Source organism: Mus pahari, chromosome 9 (genome assembly GCF_900095145.1).
Source record: "Mus pahari chromosome 9, PAHARI_EIJ_v1.1, whole genome shotgun sequence".
NCBI lineage: Eukaryota > Metazoa > Chordata > Mammalia > Rodentia > Muridae > Mus > Mus pahari.
Genome location: NC_034598.1, coordinates 7,894,120 through 7,908,626, shown reverse-complemented (window position 1 = coordinate 7,908,626; position 14,507 = coordinate 7,894,120). Strand labels below are relative to the sequence as shown.

The window sequence follows — 14,507 nt, the reverse complement described above, 5'->3', positions numbered from 1 at the left end:
CTGTGTCACCCACCTACACACACACACACACACACACACACACACACACACACACACACACACAAAGTTTACAAAAAGACACAAGAAGCCTTCTTGTGTCTACTTACCATCTCCTCTCCCTGTTCTATTTAAGATTTCTGACCCCGTGCGAGTCATGCAAGTTCTCCAGGATCATGCTGCAAAGACAGTGCGTGTGGCTCCGCACCACCCATCTCTCCCACCTGCTCCGCCTCCGCATCCACGCAACTATGACCAAGTCTGGCAGAATATATATAGCAACCCCAAGCTCTACCAGGTAGGACAGGAACACACAATCCATTTGCCTTTGGCTCCCTTTGGCCCCGTGAGTCACCTTCAGCAATTCACCCTCCGCATCAAATCTCTATTATCTATGCAGCTTAATTACCATGATAGTTAATAATAATAATTAATGTATAATACTTATATAATAATTCAGAATAAATAAGAACAAGAGAACAGCAGAGTTTCTCAGAGAGAAGAACATACAGGTGTGCACTGTATTGCTCTTGTTCTAGCCAAAGGCTTCCACAGATCTACATCGGCAAGGCTGCGAGTCCTGTGGCGACCAGAGCAGAGTGCTGAGCCAATGGGACACTACATGCTGTTAGCAGTGGGAAACACCAAAAATAAGAAGAGATTTAACATAAATGGTGGCGCAAGATCAGCATGAGGGTATCTCAGAGGAGACAGCATGTGAGGGGGAGAGGAAGACTTGTGTGAAAGACACTAAAGACAAGCTGCCCTTTGGATGCAGTAGGAGAGGCAGGTTATGAACGCCATAAACTCTCGACTCAAGAGTCCTGTGTCCCATAAGGGGTGTGACATATATAGAAGGGTGTTTTAGGGGGATTTGTGTGGCAGCAGTGTGTGGGATAGATTGAAGAAGGAAAACATCACATTCGGGAAGCCAGTCAGAGGACTGTTGTCTGAGAGAGGCACGAAGCCAGTCAGACAGCTGTTGTGAAGAGAGGACATTTCTACACAGTGTTAGCGGCCATTTGTCTTGACCTTGGTGACCTTTGCTTTTGAAACTAGAATTTTCCAGTATTTGTCTGACCTATTCCCTTCCTTAGCATGGGAAGACCCAACTGTGCTCAAAAGGAAAAGGAAAGGAAAGATGGAAGAAGGGAAATGGGAGTTAGGTGAGCTGGGGAGGGAGAGGGAGGGCTTGACAAAGCAGGGCAGAGGGGTGGTCCTGAGAAAGGCAGTGTGGTGTCGCTCCCCCTGACGTGAATAAGAGGAGTGTGAGGGTGAATGGGTTAGGACGCTGACGTGAGTAAGAGGAGTTTGTGGGTGTATATGAGTTAGGAAGCAGGTACTTGGGACTGGGTCTTCCTGGGTGAGAGAGGCAGGTGTTTGTCTGCATTCTCACACAGAAGGTAAGAGGGCCTGTGAGGAACTCTATGGTGACCCCGCAAGACCATCAGAGAGAGCCACATGGCCAACAGGCCAGAGAGTTCCTTTCACACAATTCTGCTGCTCTAGCTTTCCCAATAGGACTTTAGAGTGACGAACAGTTGTAGAAAGCCAAAGGTATAGGGACACAGAATGCTGGGAAAGCCCTGGACGGACAGCCCAGGCTGGAGGAAGTGGGACCTGAAGGAAGGGTTCTAATGTGTTCTAGAGTGATACACACGCACACACACACACACACACACACACACACACTTCTTAGATTTAATCTGTTGAAACAGATCTAGAGAGTACTCAATGAGAAATGAACTGACTACATAGATCAGCAGTAGAAGTGGCCCCCCTGCCTCCCAGATTCCTCCACAGAGAGCACCCAACTGCTGCAGACAGACCTCAGTCGGACCACAATCAGGTCCTCAATCTGCAGGAAAACTCAGGGTTCCGGTTACAGGCGAGCAAGGAGTTGGTGCAGATGACATGGACACAGAGAGAGTGTGTACCTGAATGTAATTTTTCCAAGCAAGCACCAGACTTTTAATACAGAAGAAAAACAAGAAAGCTATGCGAATACATCCACCAAGGTACATCGACACCAAACAAAGAAGATGCATACATAAAAAGCTAGGGGAGCCAGGCAGTGTTTACAACTGAGAATAGGAACAACACTGAATTAAGGTCAGCTAAACACAGGAGCCAGGTGAGTGGTCTGATGCAATGTTAGTCTATTGTTAAACCCACCACCAGGGGTCCTTTAGTAAATACCTGATTATGCTATTCCTCTGGGCCTAGTGAAAAACATGCACCAAGGGAATTTCCTTTTACTAACCCTTTCATGATTAATACTACAGTTCCTCCTAAAACCACAACCCACCTTCTTCCTAGGCCATTGTAAATCCCTGTGTATGGGGGTGACTTGGCTGTTGTTCTAAGTATACTGTGTAGACTAGCCCTGAGATTTCTAGCTCTATGTAATTCCTGGTTACTTTCACTGTCTCTACTAGAGGTAAATTTGAGTGTTACTGAGTAGGTAACATTCTTACTGAATTCCAAGCTCAGGATCAGCTCAAGGACTTCCTAGGACATTGGAACACTGGTGGAGGCTAATTTAACTTAGCTATATGTCAAAATCAATCCTTAAAGGCACTTATAATAAAACAATGCTGAAAGAGAGTACACAGATCCATACACCTGACTAAACACAAGGACAGAATTGGAGCATTCATTTTTTTACAGGATACCACGGTTCCAGGAAATTAAGTTTCTTGTGAACTTTTTACCTTGGGACTGCATCCAGGTTTCTAGGCCTGTCACGTGTGTCACTACTGGAGTGGGTGTAGTACCCAACCATCAGCTGGCATCTCACTGGTGCTGAGGGCTGCTGTTGCCATTTTGCACTGTGGTATATGTCACTGTCAAGAGGACTGTATACCGCCGGGCAGTGGTGGCGCACACCTTTAATCCCAGCACTCGGGAGGCAGAGGCAGGCAGATTTCTGAGTTGGAGGCCAGCCTGGTCTACAGAGTGAGTTCTAGGACAGCCAGGGCTACACAGAGAAACCCTGTCTTGAAAAACAAAACAAAACAAACAAACAAAAAAGGACTGTATACCAGCAAGGGGACATTAAAAGTATCTGAGTCCTCTACTTCCTCAGCCAGACTGACGGGACAGACTGGCGGGTCAGAGGGTGGGGGTGGGACAGAAGGGACAGGACACTCAGTACGAGGTATCTCTGAGCTTCTTGGGGGCTGGATAGTTTACCCTGAGGCTGATCAGGCACCTGAGATTTCAGTTATTAAGGTCTGAGGGCCTGGAGGTGTGACATACTCCTGTAATCCTAGCACTTAGAAGCTGGAGGCAGGAGACCAAAGTCCTAGGGTCCTTCCTGTGCTATAGAGAGTTCAAAGCTGACCTGGGCTACATGAGAACCTGTCTCAAAAGAGAGAAAGAAAGAAAGAAAGAAAGAAAGAAAGAAAGAAAGAAAGAAAGAAAGAAAGAAAGAAAAGGAGAGAGAGAGAGAGAGAGAAAGAAAGAAAGGGAGAAAGGAAGGAAGGAAGAAAAGAAAGGTAGGAACAAAGGAAGGGAGAAAGAGAAATAGAAAATCATAAGGCCACAATCAAAAATTTATCTTCTCACTGGCTGAAAAAGCAGAGGGAGATAGAAGTCTCAGAGGCCTGATGGTTTAAAGGGAGGGACAGCAAGGGGGGGATGGGATTAGATGTTTGAAAATATCATGGAAAATATAGTTTCCCATGATATTTTCAAACAACAAAATCTATATGACATACATATGAGCTCTGAGGGAGTTCAGTCCAGCTCATCTAAGGCAGGGTGCTGTGTTTGACCTAAGACCCGAGGGATGAAGAGGGACCAGCCACACTAGCTGTCCCCCGCATAGGGAAGGCAGCAAGCCGGGTGTGGTGGCACACGCCTTTAATCCCAGCAGAGGCAGGCGGATTTCTGAGTTCGAGGCCAGCCTGGTCTACAAAGTGAGTTACAGGACGGCTAGGGCTATACAGAGAAACCCTGTCTCGAAAAACAAAAACAAAAACGAAAACAAACAAAAAAAAAGAAAAGAAGAGAAAAAGAAATTCCGTGTCAGCAACCAACATTTTTTTTACCTGAATTTTCCAGAGTCATTTGTGAGCTCTCCAAGCATTTGTCCCTTACACAGAATCAAGCCCCACAGGGACTCACATTGCCACATGAATGTTGAGTAGGGGTCAGGTGGGACCCGGATTGAGTAGCTGTGACTGACACCTCAGAGGAGCACTGGGCTGTGGCATCGATCTGACACTCCAGTGCTGTTTTACAAGCATGTGGAAGTTAAGCTTATTTTAGCATCTGTGTGTGTGCAGGTCAAGTGGCTGCTAAGAACCATGGTATCTTTCTCAAAGATGCCCTGCAAGAGGCAGGCAGAGCTCAGGGCACCTCCACACCTAAAAGAACGCAATCCTTAGTTCATTATGGCGCCACCTCAGAGGGAAACTGTTTGCCCCACCCCTAAAGCTTTCTTTAAGGTTTCCACTTTTTAATAAAATGGTTATTTAGTTACAGTCAAGGCTTACAGAAATGTTACTGCCACTCATATTTGTTACTGAGGTGCATCCAACCAGGTGCCTACAGTAGGTGCAGGCAAACTGTGCCCACTCTGTCTGTCTCTGCTCTACCCTTTTCACCAGTGCCCCAATTTGAATTTAACTGTACCTTCCAGGTCTCACCTGGCCTTTTATATTTCCCCTGTCTTTCCCTCTTTATCATGACCTTGACAGCTGTTGGAGTTCTGGACAGGCGAAGTGCACAGATTTTACATAGGTACTGTATTTTCATGTTTGCACAGCAAGCCTTGGCTGACAGCCATCTCCCTTGCCCCTCTGCTGTTCTTTTCAATACCATGCCATAGATCATGATACTTTTCTAGTATGCTACAGGTCACGTGGCCACCCGTGAGTAGCTCTAGTCAAAAGTCTTCTTTTTAATTAATTAACTAATTATTATGTGTGAGTACACTGTTGCTGTCTTCAGACACTCCAGAAGAGGGTGTCACAGAGCTTGTTACGGGTGATTGTGAACTACCATGTGGTTGCTGGGATTTGAACTCAGGACCTTCAGAAGAGCAGGCAGTGCTCTTAACCACTGAGCCATCTCTCCAGCCCAAAAGTTTTCTTTTATTAAAAACCAGGCCTGGGATCTAGGAAGAGACTTTGGCTGATAAAGAGCCTGCCAAAAGCCTAAGTCCAAGTTGGGCATGGTGGAACCTCCTTGAAATCCCAGCACTGAGGAGGTAGAAGCGGACAGATTGCTGGGACTTGCTGGCCAGTCAGTCTAGTCTAATCAGTGAGAGAGAGGGGCCACTGAGAGACCTTGTCCTCAAAATCAAGATGCACTGCTCCTGGAGAACACCATTCACAGATGAACTCTGGCCTCTACATACACATGAACCAGCACACACACACACACATGCACACACACACACACACACACACACACGCATGCACACACACACACACACGCACGCACACACACACACACACATGCACACACACACACACACACACACACACACATGCACGCACATACCCTTATCCTTAAATCTGATATGATGGATGGTGCATTCCTGCAATCCCAGTACAAGGGAACCAGAGACCAGAGAATCAAGAATCGGAGGCCAGCATGGCCTATATAATGAACTCCAGCCTAGGGTACATGGTGAAGCCTTGTCTCAACAACAAAACAAAACCCCACAAATAAATAAAACCAAACGTAGACCTTACTGGCTCTGTGTGTGTCTCAGGAGCGCTTGACTGACATCTTCTAGACCTGGGCTGAGTTCAAGCAGGGAACGGGGAAGGAGCAGGCTTGGTCTTCTTAAGTCTTGTAATGTTAGAATAGACACAGAAGCAAGTTTCCAGTACAGAAGATGCACTTCCTCCATCAGACACCAATAAGCATTCTGGTTCCCCTGTGCACATGACATGGGTTAGTTTACTTATAGTAGCAATGATGCTATTACCATTTGGTTCAGTTTCTACTTGCCGTTACTTCCAAAGGCCAACCTTCCTTTCCTAACACAACTCTAATTCTGTATTGACTCCAAGGTCTGGATTTGGGAAATAAGGAAAGACATCAAGTTTGCTTATTATTGTTACTTGGTGATGGTGTATGATCAAGATAACCCTGGATCAGATGGACCAGGGGTTTTAGTAGTCTTTGAAAAAGATAAAACCTATTTAGCTATATCCTGATCAGGACAAGGAAAGGGCCAGCCAGGCTGTGCAGCATCTCTGGATCCCATGACCTGTTTGTCAGGTCAGTGTCCTTGCCACCACCCTGAGAAAGCACACATTGAATGATCTTCTTCTGCTGGTGATGTGTAAGGAGCCAGTATGAACTGGAACCTCATGGAGTGGTTCCTGGCAGGAAGCAGCACGTCTAGGCTGCAGCACCAGTGAGCAGAGGTGGAACCTTTGCCCGTTCTCTGGCTCTACACCAGAGATGCCTGCCTATCACGTCTCCAGACTGACTCCAGAGATGGGTGGAGGCAGTTAGTCTGAGAGCCCAGCTCTGTCTGCCATGAAGTTTCAACAAGTGCAGCCACTATACCTGAGATCACATGGCCTGAAATGGAGTCCTAGCTGTCTTCTTCCTGTCCTAAGGTGGGTGGAGAATTGGGTTTGGGAACCTACTTCTCTGGGATATTCTCAGAAGCTGTAACATGACTGGCACCTTGACTCTCTCTTCCTGTGCCCTGCTCCATTAATCACAAGGCTACACTGACTCGTAGGGGAGGCTTGGAAATGTCAAGTTCATCTGATGGCCCAGTACCAGGACGGTCGTCAGTTGCAGGAGAGAAGGTGGCAAAGGTCTATTGGAACACTCAGCGGGTTCTGCTGTGAGGACTGCAGTCCCATGGAGCGGGCACCAGAATAAGCACAAACCAGATGGGTTTCCTCCTTAGCCTCTGCCACTGGGTCTCCATGAATGAGTGCCCGTTAGGAGAACGGGCTGTGTGTCTAGGGATCAAAGGGAGGGTAACTAGGAGAGGCTGCTCAGAGGGCCAAGGGCAGACCACGGAGAGCACCAACTCCATGCCTGTCCCTGGGGTCCCAGGTAGATGAGCAAAGCCTCTGACCACCAGGAGAGATGAGTGTGTGAGATGCTTACATACAAGGGCCCTTACTAAACTTGAAGTTCCAGCCAGTCATAAGGGGCGTTGTCTCAGAAAAAGAAGGGGTGGTTTATACAGAAGTGACTGAACACAAGGCAGCTGATGTCCAACTGCAACTTCTAGCTGCCACCGCAGGCACATGCAGGCATGTGCATACACCCACACACATTTTCAAGCATGCAGACGTGCTCACGTGTGCATGTATACACATACACACACATACACACACACACACACATACACACACACAGAGACAGAGGTGGGGGGAGGATTTCAGAGAGACTCAAGGGTCCTGGAACTCACTCTGTAGACCATGCTAGCCTCGAACTCACAAAGATCCACCTGCCTCTGCCTCCTGAGTGCTGGGATTAAAGGTGTGCACCAACACTGCCTATTGCATACATATATATATATATATATATATATATATATGTTTTTCGAGACAGGGTTTCTCTGTGTAGCCCTGGCTGTCCTGGAACTCACTCTGTAGACCAAGCTGGCCTCGAATTCAGAAATGTGCCTGCCTCTGCCTCCCAAATGCTGGGATTAAAGGCGTGTGCCACCATGCCTGGTGCATATATATTCTTGGAAAAAAAGTTTTATCGATTTTTTTTTTTCTGTAAAGTGAAATCATGTAAAAGGCAAGAAATCGAGCAGCTGCTGTATAAAAGCTGTCAATAAAGAAAGATTTACCTGGTAAGAACAGTGGCTCCTTCACTCACTGTAGAAATCATATGCTGCTTAGGATTAAAACATGTTTATTAACACATCTAATATGATTCATATCATGACATTTATTTCTATGATGACCTGTGATTTTGTTAATATCGTAAGTGTTTGAACTAATACTATTTTTTGATAGGCAGAGAACCCAAGTGACGATGACTTTGCAAAACCACATCTCATCCAGAGTTCTGACGGGCCTCTCAAGCAGAGAACAGAGACGGGGTAATTAAGTCTCAATATTGGTGGTTCTCAGGAATGAGATTAAAACTGGGAAAAACTAGTGATTGAGGAATATGTAGTTTACATGTGATCTCAAAAACATGTGAAGTCAAAACAAAAGCAGAGCTGTTAACACGTTGTCTTAGTTAGGGCTGTCCCGCTGTGGAGGCAACTCTCCTAAAAGACATTTAACTGGGGCTGGCTCACAGGGTCAGAGGTTCAGTCCATTATCATCAAGGCAGGAGCATGGCAGCATTCAGGCAGGCATGGCGCAGGAGGAGCTGAGAGTTCTATGTCTTCATCTGAAGTCTGCTAGTGGAAGATTGACTCCCAGGCAGCTAGGATGATGGTCTTAAAGCCCACGCCCACAGTGACACATGTACTCCAACAGGGCCACACCTTCTAATAGTGCCACTCCCTGGGCTGAACATACACAAACCATCGCCCATGTTAACACGTTAGTGTATCTGAATTCATATTTCTCCCCAGGACTGTGTCTTTCCAGTGGGTAACTGCTCAGTGAATTGACTCTTTATATTTATTCTTATGCAAATGGAGCAATTATTTCCCTTCTGCCTTTCTAAAGACCCCCTTCAGTTCAGTCTCACAGCCCATGGGATGTGTAGATCTCCTGAACCGGTCTGACCCGAGATCCCCTTCAGTTCAGTCTCACAGCCCATGGGATGTGTAGATCTCCTGAACCGTCTGACCTGAGATCCCCTTCAGTTCAATCTCACAGCCCATGGGATGTGTAGATCTCCTGAACCGTCTGACCTGAGAAGCGCTTACTTTTTCTTCTGTGCACCTAAGATACAATTATGCCGAGGCCCTGCAACTGCTGGGCTTGAGCGATGGGACTGAGCCCGACAGGAATCCTGTCCTGATGAAAGGAGCCTACTTATCCTTCCTGTGTCTGCGCCACCTGCACATCCGGGAGCTACAGGTCAGGATGATGGCACACCCAGCCACACGAATTGGAGATGTCTGATTGTCTACCATGGGGCGGTCCCTGCCTTTAATAGCAATGTTTTCATGCTTTCAACTCTTTGATTTTGAGTGTGTGTGTGTGTGAGAGAGAGTGTGTGTGTGTGTGTGTGTGTGTGTGTGTGTGTGTGTGTGTGTGTGTGAAATCAGTCCCTTCCAGGGACAGTGCCTTCCTTTGTCCACTGTAGGGCTGTCCACTTGAGGTCCCCATCAAGTTCCGCTCTGTAGATCGGGACCAGGCGAAGGGTGGGGCCAGGTAAAGGGCAGTGTGTTGATTCTACTTTTTCTATTCCAGCGCATCTGCTTGGGAGTTCTTAACTTCTTCAGATCAGTTGAGCGAACTTTGACAATGAACACTTCAGGTCTTACCTTGGTTTCAGGGACCTTGGTCCCCACTCTGGGAGATAGTTCTTGGATAAATATGTCAAAAGGAGGCTTGGGCACCTTGCAAGGCCTAGGAGCGCACCACTATGTCCATGGGACGCCTGCTGAGCACAAGGTGAGCTATTCCACTGAGTTTTTATTTTCAGATTAGTGCACCTTCCAGACTGTGTCCTTAGCACCTACTGTCAATTAACACAGCGGGGTAACAGGTGGTAAGGTCACAGTACGCAAAAATGAACCTGATACAGAATGACCATTCAGAAGTGGAGGCTGAGGGTTGGGATCCTGTCTCAAAACTAAGCAAATGAACAAGCAATCCCTGGCAGTGCCCACTTGGTTCTGGAACCACAGCAGGAAGGAAAGAGTCGGACCACCAGGTAGCTGGTACTTTTTTTTTTTTTTTTAATTTATTTATTACATGTAAGTACACTCCAGAAGAGGGAGTCAGATCTTATTACAGATGGTTGCTGGGATTTGAACTCTTGACCTTCAGAAGAACAGTCGGGTGCTCTTACCCACTGAGCCATCTCACCAGCCCAGCTGGTACTTTATAATGAACAGAATTAGAAGGATCCTTTTCTCTCTTGGCCTGAGTCTCAAAAGTGTTCTCACAAAATTCTTACAGGACTCTGACAATGTGCCCAGTACCTTTTGTCCCCTTTTTGCTTTCAAGCCTTTAAAAATGACACCGATTAAGCCAAATGTGGAGATGCACAGCTATAATCCCAGCACTCCAAGGTCCAGGTAGAAATATCTGGAGTTCAAGGTCATCTTTAGCCACATGGCTGGGAGCCATGGCTACATGAGACAGCCTAGCCTCTCTGTGTCCCCAAAGACGCCAGGTATAGTGTTTTATACACACCTGTAACGCAAGTACTCTGGAGGTGAGGCCCAGGGATCACGAGTTTGAGCTCATGCTGGGGTGCATAGTGGGGCCATCTCAAAAATGAAGGAGTTAGAGGCCAGCAGGATGGCTCAGTGGGTAAAGGTGTGTGCCTCCAAGACATATGACCTTAGTATAATTCCCTAGGACCTACTTGTTTGGGAACTAAAGGGAGTGTAGGGGAAAGAGGGGGGAGGGAGGAGAGCCCATGTCTGGCCAGAGTTCCTTCTGTGCTCTGGGCAGGCAGACTCAGAAGGGCTGCCAGACACTTTCCACTAGGCCCCGGGTGGGCTTCTAAGCCACTGACCCCATTCAACATGGGGGTGGACAAGGGGTAGCCCCAGACTGGGGGCCCCAGGGTGATACCCTGTAGCCCCAGGCTTATGGGAGAGAGGGCTGAAGGAGAGAGGTTCCCACATAGGCGAGAGTAAGCACAGCGGGCCTTGATGAACAGAGACAGTCTATGGTTTTAGAGCTTTATTGTAGAAAGGCGGGGGGCGGGGAGGGAGAGAGAGAGAGAGAGAGAGAGAGAGAGAGAGAGAGAGAGATGGGTCATGGCCAAGAGGAGAGACTGCTTGTGGACGTTGTACATCGTGGTGCGCACTAGGCTCCGCACCACGATGTACAACGTCCACAAGCAGAGGAGAGAGAGTAAGAGAGTGAGGAGAGAGAGTAAGAGGGTGAGGAGAGAGTAAGAGAGCGAGGAGAGAGAGTGAGAGAGTGGAGAGGAGAGGAGAGGAGAGGAGAGAGTAAGAGTGAGAGGAGTAAGAGAGCTAGGAGGGGCCAAGCAGCCCCTCTTATGGTGTGCTGTTGTCTTTACTGTTGCTAGGTAACTGGGGAGGAGTTTAGCCTGAAGGTCAGAAGCTTGGGACACTGTCTGCATGACTGCTAGCCATGCTTCTCCTGTGGGGGCTGTGGGGGCAGTAACTTTGACAGGAGCCAGAGTTCCAGGAGACATGAGAGAACTCCTTCTGTCCCATGTAGGTGAATTATCACCACTGGGTCCCAGGGTTCAAGATCTAGCCTCAACTGGAAACTAGGCTGTCTGTACATAGCCCAATGCCCCACAAACATGGTAGAAGGGAAAAAACTGACTGTTGTAAGTTGACCTCTGACCTCCACGCTTATGATGTCTATATGTGCATTCACACACTCTGTGGCATGAGTACCCATTCTCACACATGCAATAAATATATGTCTTAAAAATGAATTAAAATATTAAGGTAAATGGCATTAGGTTGGCAAATATAAAAAACAAAACTTATTGGGGCTGGCAAGATGGCGCAGAGGTTCAGGACACTGGCTGCTCTTCCAAAGGTCATGAGTTCAATTCCTAGCAACCACATGGTGGCTCACAACCATGAATAATGAGATATGGTGCCCTTCTCTAGCATGCAGGCATATATGGAAGCAGAACGCTGTATACATAATAAATAAATAAATCTTTAAAAATAAGTAAATAAATAAATAAAACTTTTTAAAGCTTCAAACAAGTTATATTCTGAACTGTGGCCCCTCACATGCTGTCTCTATAAAACAGGAAATTTTACTGTTAAATGCCGCTCATGCACGGAGTCCAGACAGCTCTCTGGACAGTAGAAGCAGAATAAGAGCCATGTATATAATTTGAAATTTCTTAGTAGCTATATTTTAAACATGCAAAGAAACATGAGATTAATTTTGGATACAACCCACATAATTCCATGTGAAAGATACATTCTTCTCACATGTAATCACTACTAAAATCAGTGGTGAGATACTGCACATACTTTTGCCCGAACTCTTTCCAATCTGGTGTTCCCTGTAGAGCGCCTGTTGGCCTGAGGCCACCACGGGCAGGGCCTCTCTGGACACTGAGTATTCTTTTCTTCACCCCGTCACTAAGAGTGAGGAGTGAGACTTGCCCTTGCTATGCAGACCAGCATTCTTGCTCCGCAAGCCTCTGACCCCCTCTACACCATCAGATCCACTCTGGTCACCCCACTCCTCCACCTCTTACTCCCTTGAGCTCCGTCACAGGCTGGGTGGCCTTACTCCTTCTGGACCTCTGGAGGACGCTCAACCTGCTCTTCAAACCAACAGCCGTGTAAAACCAATTCCACATTCTCTTTCCTATGCTGCCCCTACAGCAGCTATGATGATAGATACTATGCTAATAGAGTTTTAAAAAACTGTCCTTACTAAAAGGTTCTCTCCCATTGTGTTTGTTGGGGGTTGGGGTGAGAAATAGAACTGAGAGGCTAGAGGGGAGACCAATGCCATCTCCTCCTTCTGACTGTAGGGCGAGCATCTTGGGGTTCTGCAGTGTGTCATTTCTGCTGTCTCTTAAGTGATCGGCATGGCATCATACAGAACCCCTCCCAGCTGCTGTCACTTTAGTGTGAGACATACCAGACAGTGCCTTCTGTCAGGGCCTTTAATAGGATTAAATGTTTGCATTAGGATATCTAGCCCTGCAGGGTGGGGTGACAAAGAAGCTGGATGCCAGTCTGCTGTGATAATCCAGTCAAGCTCAGCTAAGCTGGTGGGAGCAAGACACGCTATTTGACTGGATATGGGTGAAGCTCCTAAGACAGCCGTTTCTCCTTCCCCAGCACAGTGCTTTGACCCCTGTTTTGATCCCACAAGGAAAGTCTTGGGCTACTATTAATGACTAAAAGGGTCATCTGTGGCTTATCCCAGCCACCTTGACATTTTATATGCCTGTTTAACATGACACAGTCGGAGGAGCTCCTGCTGAGGGACAGCTTCTCCTGGGGTTGAACCTTGCAGGAGGCTCCTGAGTCATGGGAGCCTGGCAGCCTGTGGTGAGTTCAGGGGCAACATAAAGCTGTAAACTGGAAGTGCCGGGAGGTGAGGCCTCCAGAAAGAGAGAGCCAGACCATGTGGGGCTGGCGAGGCTCTCCTCAGGTGTGGGACCAGACCCTAAGGCAGTGGGAGATGGGATCCAGCACACCATTTTGCCCTGTTATCTGCTTATCTGTTTCCATAGACTATGAGTCAAGCCTTCCTTGCTCCCATAAGCATGCTGGGCTCTGTTGTAGGCACAGAATAGCAGTACACAAAACTAACACAAATTCCTGATATAACGGAACTTACCTTCAAGCAAACAACACCAAATAAACATATAATATGTATCAAATATAGGGGGGGTTGGCACCAAAGTTACCTAGACTTCCTGGCTCTTGCAGTTGAGTGGAGCTGTGATTGGCTTTGAGCTGTGAGCAGAAATGCCATGTGTCAGTGCCAGTCCAGAGCCCTTGGGAGCTGAGCCACACTCTCTGGCTGCTTTCTCCTGCTTGAGCCCACTGAAGGCAATGAGCGTGTGGCAAGATAGAAACACCCTCATCCTCAGCTACTGCTGTGGGGCAACAGCCTAGATCGTCACTGTCCCTACGATGGCTCTCCATGAGTTCACTGTCAGGCCGCCCTGCTCTAGAGCATAGCCTTTGTGGTCTACTGCAATGGGAAAAAGCTATGAAAGGGAGACTGAGGGTGCTGGGGGTGGGGCAGTGGCTGAGGGTGCTGGGGGTGGGGCAGTGGCTGAGGGTGCTGGGGTGGGACAGTGGCTGAGGGTGCTGGGGGTGGGGCAGTGGCTGAGGGTGCTGGGGGGAAGGGTAGTAGCTGAGGGTGCTGGGGGTAGGGCAGTGGCTGAGGGTGCTGGTGGGTCTCTGAGTGAGGAGAACTGTAGGTGCAAAGACCTGAAGGAATTCGGGACTCAATGTGACTGACTGAAAGAGTTGCTAGCAGAAGGAAGGTCAATGCAGAGCCCCTGAGCAGGGCTGTGTCACTCCTGTTGCAGGGACATCAAGTGTGATTAGGTTGCACAAAGAGCAGCATGGTGAGGCACACAAAGCGGAGAAGGGTTCTGGGTAGCTTTGTGAGCCCCGGCAAGGACTTTGGCTTTAACTCTGAGCCAGGACGGAGCCCTTGTAGAGTTTAAACAGAAGCACAATGCGGATCTGACTTTTCCCCATTGCCACTCACATTGCTGAACTGGGAACAGACTAAACCTCTTCAGGAAGTGCAGACTGTTCATTATTTCTTATTCTTGGGGAGTTTGAAGCTGTGTTATCAACTGAGACTTTATTGGGAAGGTTAGAATCTCATGTAGGGGACTGGAGAAATGGCTCAGCGGTTAAGAACACTGACTGCTCTTCCGGAGGTCCTGAGTTCAAATCCAGAAACCACATGGTGGCTCACAACCATCTG

At 47.7% G+C, this 14,507-nt stretch overlaps 1 protein-coding gene across 1 annotated transcript in view; it reads left to right on the top strand.

Moving 5' to 3' along the window:
• Nucleotides 1–14,507, top strand: part of LOC110326726 — a 197,547-nt gene that overhangs the window by 63,602 nt on the left and 119,438 nt on the right. Inside the window, exons 12-14 of the mRNA XM_029542536.1 lie at nucleotides 7,962–8,047; nucleotides 8,855–8,987; nucleotides 9,324–9,527. Coding sequence (XP_029398396.1) covers nucleotides 7,962–8,047; nucleotides 8,855–8,987; nucleotides 9,324–9,527 — 423 coding nt within the window. The remainder of the gene's footprint in view (nucleotides 1–7,961; nucleotides 8,048–8,854; nucleotides 8,988–9,323; nucleotides 9,528–14,507) is intronic.